Source organism: Drosophila subpulchrella, chromosome 2R (assembly GCF_014743375.2).
Source record: "Drosophila subpulchrella strain 33 F10 #4 breed RU33 chromosome 2R, RU_Dsub_v1.1 Primary Assembly, whole genome shotgun sequence".
Classification (NCBI taxonomy): domain Eukaryota; kingdom Metazoa; phylum Arthropoda; class Insecta; order Diptera; family Drosophilidae; genus Drosophila; species Drosophila subpulchrella.
The window spans coordinates 8434785-8451932 of NC_050611.1; the positions used below are offsets into that span (position 1 = coordinate 8434785).

Genomic DNA, 17148 nt, shown 5'->3' on the forward strand with positions numbered 1-17148 from the left:
TCTCCCATCACTTCTTATACCCTTACAATTCATCTAATAAGGACTAATATATCTCATTTCTACGAGTACGTACAAACAACATTTGTAAATATCTCAATAGGCGGTGATCCAATCAAATATTTTATACGCAATAAAATGGTGTTGTCTGAAAAGAGAACCATTAATCAAGTTCTTACCCCTCCCAAAATATTCCCCAATGAGCTTACCCTTAGACCATTTTCGGCATCTCCAACTTGTAGGATTGTGGACACAAAAGCTTTCCACCCATTTTAAGAGTGCTTGAGTTGAAGAGAGGCCGAGCAGATAACAATTTCTTGCGTTAGGTCGTGTTCGCTGTACCAAGGAGACTATTTTAGTGGATTTTGGGGGATGGCACAATATTTGGGGACCTAACTGCCTAACTGGCTGACTGACTGACTGGCAGAATAACAGACAGACCCATATTCAGCGGAAAAGCGCATTGGCAGAGTTCAAGTGCGACGAAGTGGCTTTTGCTTTTGTTGGCCAGGAAACGAGCGCCAATTTCGGAGGAAATTTCAATGTTGTTTTTACCAAGCGCTTAGCTTTCGCCACTCCTCATTCCCTTGTCAGCCGAGGGTTTAAATTAAAAGCATACTTAGCGGCATTTAATTACGTATTTATGGACGCTCGCGGCTCAGTTAAGATTGGAATGGAATCTGCATTACTCAAACCCAAAAACTTGGTGTTGTTAGGCTCTCACTTCCTGGATGCCATGGAGTTTGCTGTCGCTGGCAGAGACTTCCCTGACGATTTGTTTGATCGAATTTTAGTTCCTCCCATTTGTCTGTCTGCCAGCTAAAATTGTTATCCCGACAGCAGTGCATATATTTTGTATAAAACACAGTAAGGATGGATGAGGTGAAGAGACCCTCGCTGACCAACAGCACGGTGACGATAAGGCCACGGCTTATCTACGGACTGCGGTCGGACGTGATTGGCAACATCCATTTTAACCTTACCAAGGAGGTCATCTATCCGGTGGAGGGCGTTCTGGCGTTCCACGACTACGTTCAAAACAAGCAGAGGTTTCTACGGTGAGTTCTTGGGGCTTTTTGTAGGTTAAATGTATTACTTATTCTTTACAACCCTGCAGATTACCAGAGGATACGAGACCAGAAGTGATAGCCATAAGTTCCCATCGAAAGTTGCTGGCGGTGCTCGAAAGGCATTCAAAGAAGTAAGATGTAAAGGAATTTAACATAATGCTTGATACATAATAGGGAAGATATTCTTAAGCCATGTTTTTATTTAATGTAAGGTGGAAGAGTTAATTTTGGATGTTACCATAAAGGGAAATCCCCTTCTATTTTTATATAATAACTTAACTTATAAGATATATGACTTGCTACGAGACCTTTGGCTAGAAATCCCCTTTAAAAGGTTTGTTATTAATACTACTAAGAAATCACAACGATATCTTATTCATTATGACGTACAAGAACATTCAACCAGTTTAGGTCTTTATATCAGCTTACTATAGATATATAATAAATAAATTAACTTTTATGATATATGACTAGCTACGAGACCTTTGGCTAGAAATCCCCTTTAAACGTTATATTACTCATAATATGTACTATTAAAAATTCAACGATATATTTTCCAATATGACGTATAAGATCCCCATCCAGTTTAGGTGTTCACATCAGCTTACTACTAAAAGATATTGTTTTAATGGTATTCATAGATAGGTTAGGTAAACATTACCTCACAAATTGATTCAATTTCTCTAAATAACTATTCTTGAACTCCTTTTAAGTGGTCGGTATATATCTATCTATGAACTGGCCACCCTGAAGAAGCGCCGTCACCTGGAGCTTCCAAGCAACCATCGCAATGCTGAGATCCAGCAGATGATCTTCACCAACGACTCGAGGTCAGTGGCCTTGATCACCCGTCCGCCGGAGGAAACCGTCATCATGTTGGTGCTGGATAAGACCAGTACAGTGATTGAGGGAAGAGCCACAATACCAGGATCACATGGAGGAGCCGAGTGCATTGCTGGCAATCCGAATGATTGCAGCTTTTTGGCCGTCGGCGGGGAACGCACCCTGTTGCTGATGAGTAAATCGGAGCGAGGATTTAGTATTAGCAATAATCTAAAGGTTAAATATAGAGTCACCTCGATGGCCTTTCTCTCGCTGGATCTTTTGATGGTGGGCACGTCAGATGATCAGCTAATCCTGGTGGAGAATGGCGAGCAGAAACTGGCGCAAAAGGCGAGCGATGCGGATACAGTGGACTTGATGATCGATCAGGAGGTTTTCGATCGAGACAAGGAGTTGCAGGATCAACGATTCCTGCCCACCCAAGCGGTTAGTCTTCCGGACAGGAGAGTCCTCTGCATGACCGCCTTTCCCAAGGGCTTCGCCTACATCATCTTCAATCGGGCCATTGTCTTCGAGCGCGTTTCAAAGTTTAAGTTCGAAAGAAAAACCATTCTGACGGTCCCCACGAATCTGTATGCGGAGCACATGTACCAGATCCGAAACCTGGCCATCGATCACAAACAGGAAACTGTGATAGTGACCACGTCCCATTGTCAGATATATGTGGGCATTCTTATAGTTCCCGAGACCTTGAAAACCAAGCAGCTTAAGTTTGAACCTCTTGGAGTCCTTATCCACACGGGAGAGATCATCGCCATCTCTGTGTGCGCCTGGAAACCAATTATCATGACAGCCTGTGAGTAAAAATTTGGGTTTTCTTTTTACTTCTGGGTCCTATTAATTTTATCTATCAGCCAGGGATCAGACCATACGGATCTGGAACTATGAAACGGCTCTCGTTGAGCTGGTGCGCAAATTCCAAGTTGATGTCAACATTGTGGAGCTGAGTTTAACTGGTCAGATGGCGGCTATTGGTTTTTCAGATCAGCTGCGAATCACCCAGATCTTCATGGATGATTTGAATGTGAGTTTTCTATTACATTTTTTAATTTCAATACTATAAGTTGCCAGCTCTTTACAACCTTAATGTGTTGATGGAGTAGGTATAGACCCATAGGATCTTATCGTGTAATATCGGATTAAATGCGCTGATATTCTTTTTATTTTAAGAAATTATTAAACTAAATATAGGTTCCAGTTTTAAAATAAATGTTATTTTTGCCATAGAATAATATAGATTTAAGAATCATATTCTTAGAATTTGAAAATTGATTTTATTACCACAGATTGTGAAGACGTACAATTTCCCGCACTGCAATGCGGTGCGTTACTCCAATTTCGGTCACCTGATGGCCGCCGCCTATGACAACAACATAGCCGTCACCTCGGTGTACAAGCTGGACGTGCTGATCAATCTGAAGGGCCACAACGGCACTGTCCTGTCAGTGGCCTGGTCGCGAACCGACAAGTACCTGATCTCCGGCGGAGCAGAGGGCGCCATCTATCTGTGGGACATTGAGACGGGAGCCCGACTGCAGGAGATCGTCCAGAAGGGCACTGAATACGTAACCATTTCCTGCAGTACCAATGATCCCATGACGATCTTTGCGGGAACTAGCTTCGGAACGATCCGTGAGTTCCAGGACTCCACGCTGGTAAGGGAGATAACGATTCCGTCGAGGACAAAGGGATCCGTTTCCGACATTTGCCTGGCCAGATCTGATTTAATAATGTTTGTGGCCGATCATGAGGGGAACCTTTTTAACATGCAACTGCCCTTCCTGGAGGCCGGAGGAGGAACCTTTACCAACTTTCGGTTCTTCGATGGGCCAGTCAACAAGCTGCGCTTCTCCTACGATGGCAGTCTATTGTTTGCCATCTCCAGCAAGGGAACCCTGGCCATTTGGGCGATGGACAATATCGAGGGCAAGGTGTCCTATATGGATCAGGATTTGATGCGCAGCCAGGAAGTCCTGATACCTCGCAGTCAGCTCAACGATAAAATCGAGCAGATAGCCAATCTGGAGCTGCGATTGAAGCAGCAGGCAGAGGAGTTCCAGTATCAGTTGAGCCAGAACGAGATCTTTGACGGCCAGCAGCTGCAGGAGGTACACAGGAGCTACTGCTCGGCGCTGGAGGAGCTTAAGGAGTTGAACAACGAGATCGAGGCCAGGCACACGGAGGAGATGAACCATATCACATTCCAGATCAACTCAATTCGGGAGGATCACCGCGTTCAGCTGGACACTCTGGCCACTCAGTACTCGGAGAGAATGCTGATCGAGTACCAGAAGTTCACAAATCTGCGAGAGAACATGCTGGAGCTGCGCGAGAGCTACGAGGACAAGCTGAAGAACTCCACGGGCACTCTGCAGGATACGGTGGAGGCCCTGGAGAACAACTACAAGCAGCAGCTGAACGAGCGCAAGGAACTCATTCGCGACCTGATGAAGGAGATGCAGGACAAGAAGGCCGAGTTCATTGAGTACTGCCACGAGGTGGAGCTGGAGAACGATCGCAACATGGTCTCCACGCAAACGGAGTACGAGAACAAGTTGACCACCGAGCGAAATGAGACCCAAATGTGGCGAGGCAAGGCGGGTGTTCTGCAAAAGAAGTTCGAATCGCAGAGCCGGGAGATCGATAATCTCCTTGAAGAGGTGGAGATCCTCAAGGAGGAGCACTATAAGTCCCAGCGCAACATCCAGAAGCAGATGCGCAACATCGAGGATCTGCAAAAGGATATTGCCGATCGCGATTACGCCATCAACGGCAAGGAGAAGCGCATCCAGGACCTGCTGCACAAGAACCAGGAGCTGGACAAGTACAAGCAGGTGCTGGGCCACAAGATCGCCGAGCTGAAGGCGCAGATTGAGCCGCGTGAGTTCCAGATCAACGACAAGCGAAAGCACATCATTGAGATGGAGGCGGAACTGGAGGGTCTCAACCAGAACAACGTGCAGCTGGAGTTGCAGTTAAAGGAGATGCGGGATAAGTACCTCAGCAATGTGGCCGAGCTCCGGACGGAGCGACATCGGGCGAAAGCCTCCCGCGAGTGTCTGCATGCCATCTGCTCGGACATTTACTACGTGGCCGGGGAGATTAACACGGCCGAGGGCCTCAAGAAAGCCGTCAAGGAGCTCTTCCGCAAGCACGCCTCCGATGATGAGCTCAAGCGATTCGTCACCCTGGACGCGGAGGTCAGGGATGAGTTTATGCGACAGCGCAGGCAGATCGAGAATGTCCTGGACCGATACAAGTCGGTGGCCGAGGACAAGTCCGTGCAGAGGAAGTACGACAAGCTGTTCAAGGAGAACGTGATCCTGATCGAGGAGATCGAGAAGCTGAACGAGACCAACAAGATGCTGCGCAGCAAGGTCAAGGAGGACTTGCGCCGGTCGACAAAGTTGTCTAATTATAAGTAGAAAGGAATCTCCTCGTTTTCGCTAGGAAAGCATAGTCTATTAAAATATGTATTTCACATTGGACTTATCGAAAAATTTAGTTAAACGGCAAATATATACATACAAAAATGGCATTGGTTTCGTGTTACTTTACGTTCTAGGCCTCCACCAGGACTTTCTTGGGCTTGCTGCTGATTGCTTTGGTCTTCTCCGGCTCCTCGACGGATTCGCTTTCGGCGGGGGTTGGCAGATCCTCGGTGGGCACCTCGGGCAGCTGGACGCCCTTCTGCTGCTCTTCCTCCGCCTCGAGGGCATCCAATTCGGCCAGCACATCCTCCTCGTCCTGCGTGGTCAGCACATCGGTCAGTATGGCGTCTATTTCCTGTTGCTTTTCGATGCCCTCGCGGGTTTCGTCCATGATTCGTTCCACCTCGTTAATGTCCAGCATGTCGTGCACCTTCTTCAGAGCCGCATTTCCGGCCTTGAGGCCGTCCAGCACCTTCATCTCCACCTGGGCGAACTCCAGGTCAGCGGCCAACTTCTCCAGGTTCTCCAGCTGCTTGTCGGCATTAATAAGCAGGCTCTCCTGGTACTTCTTTTTGCGCAGCAGCAGTTTGGCCCGGCTAGAAAGGAATCGAGTCGAGTTAGGGGAATCTGTATAGCCCACATACATCGGGGATTATACGTACTCCTTGCGACCCTGCTGCAGGCACTTCCTGGCCATAAGTCGATCATTTTCCAGCTGCGTTTCGATGCGTTTTTGGTACTGCTTGAGGCGATCCCTCTGTTGCTTCAATTGCTGCAATGGGAAAATAGGATGGGGCTTAAGTAAACTTCTGGGTGACGTGGTGACCACCAACTCACCAGCACCGCCTTATCCTGGTCGGTAATCCGGCTAGGAGCCGTCTTTTTGCTGCTTTTTCCAAACAAAGCTCCCATGACTAACTACGAGGCAGTGCTGTCAATTCGGCTAGTTTGTAGCCAAGCAGGCCAACGGTGGGAAATTTTTGGAAAATGTATGGCCATTAACAATTTTGCTTTTGCGTTTTACCAGTGAAAATATGTCTGTTTAACAAAAAACCTAATTGCAATAAATTAAAATGTAAGTTAAGCAAATTCCTTCATTGTTTTATCAGTTTTCAGCTACACTTAATTAAAATTCGAAAACATTTAGCTATATATAAATAATATGGGACAAAGAGATGGCAGCACTGCAGTGTGGACGTTGATTGAATAACGAAAAAGGTCACAGGTTCCGAAATATATATTTCAAAACACTAGCGGAGACATGAACCCTAAAACAATTTTATGGAGTTAGTAATTTGATTATAATTATTTTTTCTCGTCCGACCGTATCTTTAGTAATTGTAAGTACCTATTTTTGTTACTTATATTTTACTAGTAAGCAATTTTGTATACTTTTCCTTAAAGTTCAGATTCTTCACTATAGTTCAGTATAGAAGTTCCAGAAACTCTTACTTATTTATCATAATCAGTAAAATATATAGTATGTTATTCTACCGCGTTGTTTATTCCACCCACAAATGCAACAATAAACCTAGATTGTACAGTTAATTATTCCGTTTTATTCGCACTTGCGTGCAAACCATTTTCAAGTTGTAAAAAATAGCTCTAATCCAAATTGAAAACCAGACAGAGTAGTTTAACGGTACGACTTCTGGTAGCGAGCACGGGCACCTGGACCGCCGAACTTCTTGGGCTCGCAGCGACGCGGATCGCCGACCAGCAGGGTTCTGTCGTACTGAACCAGAATGTCCTTGATCTCCTTCTTGGAGGCCTCATCGACGTCTGCAAAGAAGGAATTTCAAAGAGTTAGTAAACCATACCATTCAATATAATATTCTACAATAGTTTGGTCACAAGTGTCGATGAAGCCTCAAATAGCAATGGACAAATATGCCGATCGCTCTCTTTGATTGCGACATTCACTTAATCTCCCTGCTCGAGTCTTTTCCTGGAAACGGCTGAGTTCCAACAAAAATCTGGGAGAAGGTGCTATGGATTCTAAAAGTGCCTTAATGTTCCTGAAGCATCACCCAATCTGTACAATAATTTTACAGCTTGGTTGGTATATGCTCATAATTTAATCTGCCTTTCAATAATGATTCGAGGGAAAATGCATACAATTCCAACAAAAATCTGGAAAAAGGGGCTGAGATTTCTAAAAACGCTTAAATGTTCCTGAAGCATCACCCAATCTGCACATTAATCTTGCAGCGTGGTTGGTATATGCTCATAATTTTATCTGCCTTTCAATAATGATTCGAGGGAAAATGCTAATAATTCCAACAAAAATCTGGAAAAAGGTGGTCAAGTCCGAAATGTTCCTGAAGCATCACCCAATCTGCACAATAATCTTGCAGCTTGGTTGGTATATGCTCATAATAAAGGTTAATCTGCCTTTCAATAATGATACGAAGGAAAATGCTTATCAATTCCAACAAAAATCTGGAAAAAGGCGTCTATATGTTCTAGTGTTCACTTTGGGCCCTAACAAAACATGTGCAGCCTGTTATTTAATTGGTTCTTAAATGACACTTACATTTCTGGTAGAAGGCAACGAGGGCCTTGGAAATGGCCTGGCGGATGGCGTAGATCTGGGCTACATGACCTCCACCGCTGACGCGCACGCGGATGTCGACGCCGGCGAATTTCTCCTGGAATATATAAATTGGGATGTGGATTAATGGAGATTTACAAGAGGTTATAGATTCGCTTTTTGTTTGGCTTTGATCAGAAACAAAAAGTAATCTCATTTGGCTTCGAATTCGGGATAAATGTTATCATCATTTTGGTTCTACAAGCCATGCTTCCGTTTCCAACTACATATATTGTAATATATGGATCTTAGGCGTAAACAAATGTGAATTTTATAGATTTTCCCTTTACAAGGATTAAGGATTTAAAGTATATGTTACTAAAATGTCTTTCAAACAAGGAAAACTCTTGGTAGTTTACTTCTCAACTTATTATTACTTCTTTTTTAGCGTATAACAAAGATGTAATACTTGGTCCCAAAACAATTGTGGGGTAACCTTGAACGCTGTGTGAAAGAGTTATGGAAACGGAAACCTGGCTTATCAAGACTCCTCTTTCGCCTTACATACCTTGCCGAGCAACAGAAGGGGCTCCTGCAGTTTGTATTGCAGAACCTTGGGTTCAATCTGCTCCAGAGGACGACCGTTCACCTTCAGGAGGCCGTTGCCACGCTTGCAGTAAGCGACGGCGGTGGCGGTTTTCTGCAATATTAAACATTTCCGGCATTACTATACGATCCATGAAGAATCCTGTTGAAATCCAAATACCAGGTCAAAATCCTCGCACAGGCACACACACAAACATAACCTCTGCGATGAGGCGGCAGCCCCAAAATTTAGCCGCCGCCGAAAGACGCGAGTTTTCTGTCTGCACGTGTCGTACGAAAATTTTTATGGATTTCTGAGGTTTAATTCACACACACCTTGCGTCCGAAGACCTGGACAGCCTGCACGGGTTCTCTGCGCTGCAAAATACAAAGATTTGCAACATTTTAGGCATTAGTTAGACACGAATTCTCTATTTTTTCACAGGCACAAATACCTTCTGCTGCATTTTGCTCCGCGAGTTGGGTAGGAAAAGAGCGGAAATCGCGTTGACAGTTAGAGTGACCGGTTTTTCGACTATCGCGCAACTGTCAAACAGAAAATACTAAAAAGCGACATCTGCCGGGTAGTGTTTGAGAACGGAAAACTATCGGACTTGTATATATTTATTTTATTTGTAATTGTTGTTAAAACCCTTCCTAGGTGTTCTTATAAAGGTAAAACCCTACTTAGTCTCAGCAATTAAGAAAGTAGTAATTTAATTTTCTAAAGAAATTTTAAATCGTTCTGTGTTCCTGAAAAGAGCAAACATTAAATACATTTCAGTTTGTCTTGGCCTTACTTATTAAAACAAACAATTTAGGAAAGTGATTATAATATAGTTATACTATCTTGTTAGATAACAAAATCAAAAAAACACAGTCTGCTGTATTTTCAAAGCACCAAATTCCGGTTTGACATCATTTACCTCATTTAGTTACATTTTCAAATATAAATAAACTAATTAACTCGTTTTTTGAGTAGTTTATGTCAAAAAAAGTAGACAAGGATAGAAAATATATTGGTAATATTTGAGAATCGTTAGATTTTGGTATATTCAGACTATCGTCTTACCGATATCCGACGACTATCGTGGACGGAGTTGTGTCATCTCTAGCGCAATCGATAGCTTGCCATCTCCAGCACAAAGGCACTGAAAAACGGGTGTAATTTTGGTGCATAAGTGTCAGTGATACCCGAAAAGTGCTTATAGTGCTAAATTCCGCGAGCCAATCATGGTTGTCTGCACAGCCACGAAGCCCTCGGAAACGAGGCAGTTGTCCGCGATGAAGAAGGAGCCCCCAGAACTGATGGATAGCCCCGCGAACCCAGAACCAGGTGACCCTGTCGATGAAGGAGGGGTTGCTGAGGAGGATCGTGAGGAGGGGGAGATTGTCGATGAATTTGAGCTGATCATTTCGTCCGAGGACGAGGAGTTCAAGCTGCGCGCCCGCATCCAGCAACTGGAGGAGAACAACAAGGATGTGGAGCGCATGGACATGCTGTCCGCCAATTTGGCGCATGAATACAGTAAGCAACATGTTGGCATCTACGCATGTAGACAATAGGGCTTCGCCTTGGGGGTTCAACCTAAAACGCCATTTGTTATTCAATCGTTCTGATCAGTACATGTATTGTCTTTGCAGATTACCCAAATCCTGAGCCGCGCTTGCCGTCTTACCGACAAAAGTCGCCCGTTCTAATATTGTCGGATGTGTCCAGCCAGTCAGAGGACGAGTTCGAGGCCCAGCGCAAGTATCGCAAGCACAAGCTGCGACGCGTGGAGCTTGGCAAAAGGCATACTAGTTCGTTGCTTAGTGATTACCGCAGAAATCCCTTTGCCAGGCGCCACAAACAGTTGCCGCCACCACCTCCGGTGACCACGCAGCGACGGCGTCAGACCTATCATCATCACCACCAGCAGCCCAATCATCACCAACATCGCCATCAACAGCACTACACACTGGATGATTCCCTGGACAGCGTCACCGACGGCGAGCTGGGCGAGTACGATATGAACGAGGACAATGAGGACGACGAGATAGACCTTCAAAGACTCAAACTGAGCAGGGATAAGCTGCGGGTGGCCTTGGCGCGGGAGGACGGGCGGGATTTTGTAAGTCAGTACAAGAACAGCCTGAGGGAGCGACTGCAATACCGCATGCACAAGTCTCCCAGTCCGCCTCACAGAAAGAAATATCCGCAGGAGGAGGAACTTCCTTTGCCGCCGCTGCAGGCACTATCCGACGACGGCGAGGAGGAACCCGAACAGGAAGAGCAGCAGGATGAAGATCCTGCCGAGCTGAAGTTGCGACTGATAGCCCTTAAATCTGCCATATTGAAAAAGCATTTGGCGCGAAAGAAGCGCGACGCGGAGCGAGCCTACTCGCCCACTGATATGATAAATCGAGTGCATCCCGCCATTTCCAATGACGACATCGACGACCTCATGGAGATCAGTCCGGCAGCATCGCCAGAACGAGAGCAAAGTCCGCCCAGATACTCAACAGACTACGCCGTGGACACAAAGCCCGTGGATATGGAGCTGGCTGAAACGGACAGCGATGATCAGAATAAGGATGTGTGGATCCCATGGTCGAACAACTGGAATTCCATGGACAATGCAGGCGGCAGTTGGCGCTGCTTTTACCCAAACAATCTGCCGCCCGTTTCGATGCCCATTGTGATAGACGACGAAAATGAGGAAGTTATGAAGATGGATGATCGGATAAGAAGAGAGAATATGGTTTATTTCGACGACGACGAAATACCGCCGCCACCGCCACCCTTTCACATTCCTCACATGCATCTGGAAGACGATGATGCCCGAGATGCCATGCACCTGGTCGATCAGCATTCCAATCACAGTTCTATTATGGAGATGCAGTCTGTTTCTATGGAGAACTCGCAAACACATTTGAGGAGTCTGGACCGATCTCAACCAGACTCGAGTGACGACGAGGCATTGCGAGCTATTTTGCTATCCAATTTACGATCGTGCAAGCCACCACCACCTCCTCCAACGACTTCTCCCCATGTAGCTTCCTGCTTAGTATCTGCTCCGGTTCCAGCTGCTGTTCCTGATTCTATTTCAGCCCCTGTTTCATCTCATGCGCTTGCTCCCGTACCTGTTCCCCCTCCGTCACCTGTTCCCGCTCCTGTTTCTGGTAGTGTACCTGGTCCTGTGGCTCAACTTAAAGAGGAATCAAACCAGGAAAATGATTCAGATGATCCAGAGGAGTTGCGTTTATTGCTCCTTTCTAGCATAGCTGGTAAAAAGCGGGATAGTAGCTCCAAATCGAAATCAAGTTTAAGTCCAGAGATACTCAAGAATGCTGTGAGGCGCTTCCAAACCACGGAATTATCAATTAAAGATGAGGATGAATCACAGGATCAGCAGCAAATTCTGGAAGATAGTACTAAACTAGAAGAAAGTACTAAAACAGAAGAGACTACTAAGCTTGAAGGAGAAAACGAGATAATAAATGAGCCTGTTGTGGAGCCTATTCAGTTGGAAGCTGTACCCATCCACAAGGAATCCGTTGAGTCCCCACCGCCAGTTACCAAACTTGCCATACAGGCCAAAGAGCAGACCTCACCCCCCGCTAAAATCATCAAGATTATCAAGCCCAACAAGGTGATCAACAAAAAGACAACGACCAAGCGGAAATTACCAACTAATGAGGTATCTGGCTCAGGTTTGAGCGTTAAGCGGCCAACAACATTAATGATCAAGGAGCCCAGCGCACCACTGCATAGTCAGACCGTGATCACGTCCAGCACTCGCCTCATTACCACCGTAGATCCAGCCAGCATCAAGGTAAATAAGCTAATCATTAGCTTAGCAGAGGAGTCTGCCGCCAGCGATGATGACCTGGAGCTGAGCTCGAGCTTTGCTTATACAAATACAGACATTGCCAGCCCTTTAAGTTTGGCGATGGGCAGCTTCAGTGGCTCCACCACCAGATCAAATACTCCCATATCCGAGATTGCGGAAACGGCTCCCAGTGCTAACAACAATCTCAGGCGAACTGTGATTAATGAATACTTTGAAAAGAAGATAGATGATTTCTTGAAACAAGCTAGATCCAAGGCTCCAGTGTCTAACTCACCAGAGGCGGCGCCAGAAAAAATTGCTGAAAAGCCCAAAGTTGACGAGAAGCAGCCAACAATTATTCCTACTCCAAAGGCACAACCGGCTAAAACAACACCAGTGGTAAGTTTGGGCTTCATTTCTTTTCCATCTGCTATAATCACCTATATATTTATTTAAGGCTGTTCGTCATTTACCGGTGGCTTCGCAGAAAGAATACCTCCGGTTGATCGAGCGTATGCAAATGCTGGAGCAGAAGAAGGTTCGGACACCCAAAACAGCTGCTCCTGCGCCCATAAGCAAAGTGCCTACTCTGGAGAAGCCATCGCCCAACAACAGCTCGCCGCCGACCACGCCGAAAGTTGTGCACAATCCAGCAAGTGCCACCATCACCATTAAAGCTACCTCAGGATCTGAGAAACCGCTAGTTAAAGATACGGACTCAAAATCACCAAAACCAAAAGCTAAGCTGAATCAACCGTCCAAGGAGAGTCGACTAAAGGCCTTTGAGAATTCGTTTATCAAGATTGGGTAGATATTTGTGTGGGCAGAGCATAAAGATACTGATTACTTTTAATTACAGGGGAAGCATGCTAGTTAATCTGGACAAATCGCTGCAAATGGTCGAAGAGGCCAAAAAGTCGAAGGCAATACGTCTGCGATGCTCACAGCGTCTCAAAGAACTTTACGCCGAAATGCAGACTGTTAAGCATGCAGTCAAACAGGAGGAACTTAAGCTGGCAAGGATTCAGCCGGAGATTCAGGCCAGCCACGAGATCATCATATCACTCAAGCAGAAACGTCACAAACTCTATACGGCGGCTATGGACTTGGGCCGCGGATTAAGGGGCGCTGACTACAGGTATTACCACCATCAACCACAACAGCAACCAGAACGGCGTGGGATAGCTGGAACAAAACGATTACAGAAACCACATCAAAAAAGAGGGCATGGGGAAGTTCTATGCGATTATAAGTTTGTTTTCCTTGCAGGTTACTCGACGAGGGCAAGGTGGCCATAACCAGAAAATCTACACAACTCACCAAAGAGATACGTCTCTACAATTCCATAGTGAAGTACGAAGACCTCAAAAAGTTGACTGATGCGAGGGACAGTCAGCCAAATACTGTGATCGAAGTGGAATCAAAGACGAATCCAACGGAGGGGCCAAAAGAAGTGATGGTGCCTATTCCTCAGGAACCCACAGCCTCCGAATCTACTCAACCTGCCACACATCCTAAGATCGGTAAACAACCCGAAACGGAGACAGAGCCTGCGATTGGAAGCCAACCTGAAAAGGAGACAGAGACTCCAGATGTGCGTGGATTTCGATTTATACAAATTGCTTCAAAAACTATAGCTAAGAACCTCATTCAACGCGATTTTCCGCTGTTATTATTGAACGTTTACTTTAGTCCTGAGCGTTTTTTTTTAAAAGCCCGCACTAACAAATCGGTTGAGTTTATTTTCAGGATCAGGCGCAGGATAAACCGAAAGGAGTTCCCATTAAGACCTCAGCACCCTATACGGTTACCACAATGCGGGAACTGCGCGAGGAGCAGGCCAACGAGCTTCATTGGGATGGCTATTTAGGAACCTATCAATCGCCGATGTCTAGGAACTACAATAGGTGAGTAGGATTTGCAGGCTCAGGTCACTTGCCGAAATGTATTTGCTTTGTTTTGTCATTCCCAAGCCACCTCGATGTCCACGCCACCATCTGCCCCTTCGATCTGATGGGTCGCTGCGAGGATGCGGACTGCTCCTACCTGCATTTAGCCCGCCCCGACTTCCAAAACGAGCTGCCAAAGACAACCCTCTCTCTCAATAACTAACAAAAAACAAAACTCACTAAAACACTAAAAGTATACATAACCCGAAAAAAAAACATTTAATAGCGTGCTTGAATTCTGGTAAGTTGAACTCTTCACGCGACTTAATATTTAAATGTTGCTTTCAGTCAACGTTAAAAAGAAAGAAACCCACAAATCAAATGCCAAGCAGACGAAGAAAGCAGCCGCCGAAGCAGCGAGTGCAAAACCATAAAAAGAGAAAAAACAAAGAAAAAAAACAATCGTTACTAGGTTGTACCTTGTTTGTTATATACATTTATATATATATATCGTGTAGTGAAAGTTCTTCGTTCGCCGACGCTCGAAGACGTTTTTTCGGGCTAAAGTTTGAACGGATGTGCATCCTAACTTTCGCTTATGATTTTGTAATTTTTTAGTTTAAACAATCTCGCCATAAATGAATGCAAACAATTAGAACTGCATAAATCCTTAATTTCAATACGCGAAGCCTATAAATACTTTATTTGAATGCCATTAAATATAGTTTTCGTATCGCAGAGAATGCCAAATTTTTTTTTATTATTTCGGAATCTTTTTTCAATAATTATTAAACAAGTTTAATTATTATAAAGTTTTCTAAAAATGAAAAAAAATGAATTTATAAAACAAATTCTTCAAAAAAAAAAAAGAAATAAATAAAAAACATACAAAATGAAATGAAGTGGGTTTTTTTTTAGTGGGAAAGGGTAAAGACCGCAAATACGCTAATTTAGCCTTGTTTATTCCTAAATATAATTTAAAATAAATACAGTGTTTTATCACAGCCAATATCCAAACAGGAGAGCGAAATAATTTACAGAGTTGGGATCGCCTCCTGTCCCGCAACCAGGTTCTATTCGTTGCCATAGTACACGTACTCCCTGCACCAGTCCTTGATGCCATCGTCGTTGCTGCAGCAAACGGGGTATACGAAATCCGACTTGGTCACCTTGGCACACCTCATGCACAGCTCCATGGTATTGGAATCCTTCTCGCACTGCTGCACTTTCAGAACGGTTTCCACCGAGAGATTCCCATGATACTCGCTGGGGTCCGCATTGACCTCCTCCCCTGTTGAGGGTCGGGCATCGGCACCGAGTACAAGTAGGGTCACGATCAATATATTGCAGAAGACCTGTAATCAGTCGAAAGTTGAACATTTCATTAATTGAATTTTCGGTGGTTGCACAATTGAGCAGCAAAGGCTGTTCGTGGCGCTTTTGTCTGGTTCTAGCTCAACGCGTAAAGTCCGAGCCAGATGAAACGAGTTTGATGGAGTTTAACCTTTAGTCACATCTTAACAAAAGGACAACGTCTACTGCTTAATCAAATGCAGGGTCTTTGACCCAAGTTCCGTTTGCAATGCACCGAAAATGTTTGCGGACAAACACCATACATTATGACGTTTATCAGTTTATAGAAATCGGTTTCACTTTGTAAGGAAGATTAAATTAATTAGATCCGTTCACTTTGAGTGTTTTTTCTTTTGGCACTTGGCACCTGTTCTATAAATCAATTTGAAGTGTAATTGCTTTATTTTAAAGTTAACTTCGATTGCTGATTAGCACTTGGCATTATCATTGGTATTTTGCTAGACTTTGTATTTGAACAACAGAATTCAGGGACAGATTTGAATGTTTGTGCTTACTTTCTGAGCCATTTCGTTGCTTTACTAATACTTTCTCCACACCACGACGAAAATGTATAACTCTCGATGTATTATTTCCTATTGACGATCTGACCGCAACTGGACGCCAGCGAGGCTCGAGCATTACTTTTTATACTAGGGGCCAAAGCCAAAGCTAACGAACAGATCGTGCTGAGATCGTGCAGCATTCGTGACACATAATTGTTGATAGGCGAGTACCAGGTACTTCTTACTATCTCGGCCGAACGTGCCGCCCTAATGGCAAGGAGTGGGTAATTCCCTCCAAAGTAATCACACTGGCTGGTTTTTACAATGGGTTCGGTAATCGCGCATAATTTTGGGATCGGACATAGTGATAGACAGCAACTCAACGCATGCCTTTCCTAATCTATGCTAAGACATAGACTATATATACTTTTTGGATTTGACCGACTAACACAGTCGATTTTTTGTGAATGGATTCCTGTCAACTTAAAAATCTTTAAAAAAGAATCCAAATATGGAGAGCACTATAAAAGACTTTTCGGTTGGAAAGTCAAATCTGAAGTCTGAGTTAAGCCCTAACCGATAATTAATGTATGCGAAACTTTTTTCAATTTTTGTTCAGAAGTATTATATTTGATGATATGTAAATAACAGGTAGAAGACAACTTTTCCGACCCTATAAAGTATATATAGTCTTGATCAAGACCCCTAACCGAATAGATCTAACCGTGTTCGTCAGTTTTTCTGGTCGTACGAACGCTAAGACCTCGGAAACTTCAAAAGCTTGTAACGCTGCCTTTAAGGATACCTTTTCAAACAGAGAAAACTCTTTGAAATAGGCGTAATATTTTAGCTAGAAATTATTTTAACGTACCCACTGACGCAGCTTCTTAGCCTAGTACATTCTGAGCTTTGAAGCTCGCCCATGCAATATATTCCTATGACGATCGAATTAATATATGTATGCCCGCATAGTGCACATAAATGTTGCGTATACAACGTTAATTAGTGAAACATCATGTTGCTGATAAGGGGATTTCAGGGGCGCCTAGCTGATTAAGAGCGATCATTCTGAACCGAACCCAGCTTCGCAATTTTATTGTGCAATGTCTCGGTCAGAATTTACTTCCGG

General features: G+C 44.5%; 5 protein-coding genes across 5 annotated transcripts; 2 read left to right on the top strand and 3 right to left on the bottom strand.

Annotated features, from left to right (window-relative positions):
* Positions 1 to 738: 738 nt before the first annotated feature.
* LOC119551501 (cilia- and flagella-associated protein 57) lies at positions 739 to 5356 on the top strand. Its single transcript, XM_037860866.1, has 5 exons — positions 739 to 1055; positions 1115 to 1198; positions 1781 to 2706; positions 2765 to 2934; positions 3197 to 5356. Exons 1-5 carry the CDS (start codon positions 871 to 873, stop codon positions 5333 to 5335), a joined length of 3504 nt encoding a protein of 1167 aa, XP_037716794.1. The 5' UTR covers positions 739 to 870; the 3' UTR covers positions 5336 to 5356.
* LOC119551502 (charged multivesicular body protein 6-A) lies at positions 5351 to 6319 on the bottom strand. The gene is made up of 3 exons (XM_037860868.1): positions 6179 to 6319; positions 6004 to 6113; positions 5351 to 5937 (listed from the first exon to the last, which is right to left on the bottom strand). Exons 1-3 carry the CDS (start codon positions 6251 to 6253, stop codon positions 5472 to 5474), a joined length of 651 nt encoding a protein of 216 aa, XP_037716796.1. The 5' UTR covers positions 6254 to 6319; the 3' UTR covers positions 5351 to 5471.
* A 561-nt stretch (positions 6320 to 6880) lies between these two features.
* Positions 6881 to 9020, bottom strand: LOC119549292 (40S ribosomal protein S16). Its single transcript, XM_037857241.1, has 5 exons — positions 8915 to 9020; positions 8796 to 8837; positions 8443 to 8574; positions 7878 to 7992; positions 6881 to 7123 (listed from the first exon to the last, which is right to left on the bottom strand). Exons 1-5 carry the CDS (start codon positions 8924 to 8926, stop codon positions 6978 to 6980), a joined length of 447 nt encoding a protein of 148 aa, XP_037713169.1. The 5' UTR covers positions 8927 to 9020; the 3' UTR covers positions 6881 to 6977.
* A 567-nt stretch (positions 9021 to 9587) lies between these two features.
* LOC119549291 lies at positions 9588 to 14970 on the top strand. The gene is made up of 7 exons (XM_037857240.1): positions 9588 to 9987; positions 10104 to 12673; positions 12732 to 13081; positions 13134 to 13412; positions 13544 to 13868; positions 14024 to 14181; positions 14248 to 14970. The coding sequence occupies exons 1-7, from the start codon at positions 9693 to 9695 to the stop codon at positions 14384 to 14386; spliced, it is 4116 nt and encodes a 1371-aa protein (XP_037713168.1). The 5' UTR covers positions 9588 to 9692; the 3' UTR covers positions 14387 to 14970.
* An 86-nt stretch (positions 14971 to 15056) lies between these two features.
* LOC119549293 lies at positions 15057 to 16168 on the bottom strand. The gene is made up of 2 exons (XM_037857242.1): positions 16032 to 16168; positions 15057 to 15518 (listed from the first exon to the last, which is right to left on the bottom strand). The coding sequence occupies exons 1-2, from the start codon at positions 16041 to 16043 to the stop codon at positions 15237 to 15239; spliced, it is 294 nt and encodes a 97-aa protein (XP_037713170.1). The 5' UTR covers positions 16044 to 16168; the 3' UTR covers positions 15057 to 15236.
* Between the last annotated feature and the right edge of the window lie 980 nt (positions 16169 to 17148).

Excerpts from the sequence above, each read along its gene's own strand:
- LOC119551502 (XM_037860868.1), bottom strand. The coding sequence starts at position 6,253 with ATGGGAGCTTTGTTTGGAAAAAGCAGCAAAAAGACGGCTCCTAGCCGG. Across the intron at positions 6,114-6,178 it reads ACCAGGATAAGGCGGTGCTG|CAATTGAAGCAACAGAGGGA; the intron begins GTGAGTTGGTGG and ends TTCCCATTGCAG. Across the intron at positions 5,938-6,003 it reads CTGCAGCAGGGTCGCAAGGA|CCGGGCCAAACTGCTGCTGC; the intron begins GTACGTATAATC and ends ATTCCTTTCTAG.
- LOC119549292 (XM_037857241.1), bottom strand. Across the intron at positions 8,575-8,795 it reads TCCAGGTCTTCGGACGCAAG|AAAACCGCCACCGCCGTCGC; the intron begins GTGTGTGTGAAT and ends TTAATATTGCAG. Across the intron at positions 7,993-8,442 it reads CCCTTCTGTTGCTCGGCAAG|GAGAAATTCGCCGGCGTCGA; the intron begins GTATGTAAGGCG and ends TATATATTCCAG.
- LOC119549291 (XM_037857240.1), top strand. The coding sequence starts at position 9,693 with ATGGTTGTCTGCACAGCCACGAAGCCCTCGGAAACGAGGCAGTTGTCC. Across the intron at positions 13,082-13,133 it reads AATTCGTTTATCAAGATTGG|GGGAAGCATGCTAGTTAATC; the intron begins GTAGATATTTGT and ends TTTTAATTACAG. Across the intron at positions 14,182-14,247 it reads ATGTCTAGGAACTACAATAG|CCACCTCGATGTCCACGCCA; the intron begins GTGAGTAGGATT and ends GTCATTCCCAAG.
- LOC119551501 (XM_037860866.1), top strand. The coding sequence starts at position 871 with ATGGATGAGGTGAAGAGACCCTCGCTGACCAACAGCACGGTGACGATA. Across the intron at positions 1,056-1,114 it reads AACAAGCAGAGGTTTCTACG|ATTACCAGAGGATACGAGAC; the intron begins GTGAGTTCTTGG and ends ACAACCCTGCAG. Across the intron at positions 2,707-2,764 it reads ACCAATTATCATGACAGCCT|CCAGGGATCAGACCATACGG; the intron begins GTGAGTAAAAAT and ends TTTATCTATCAG.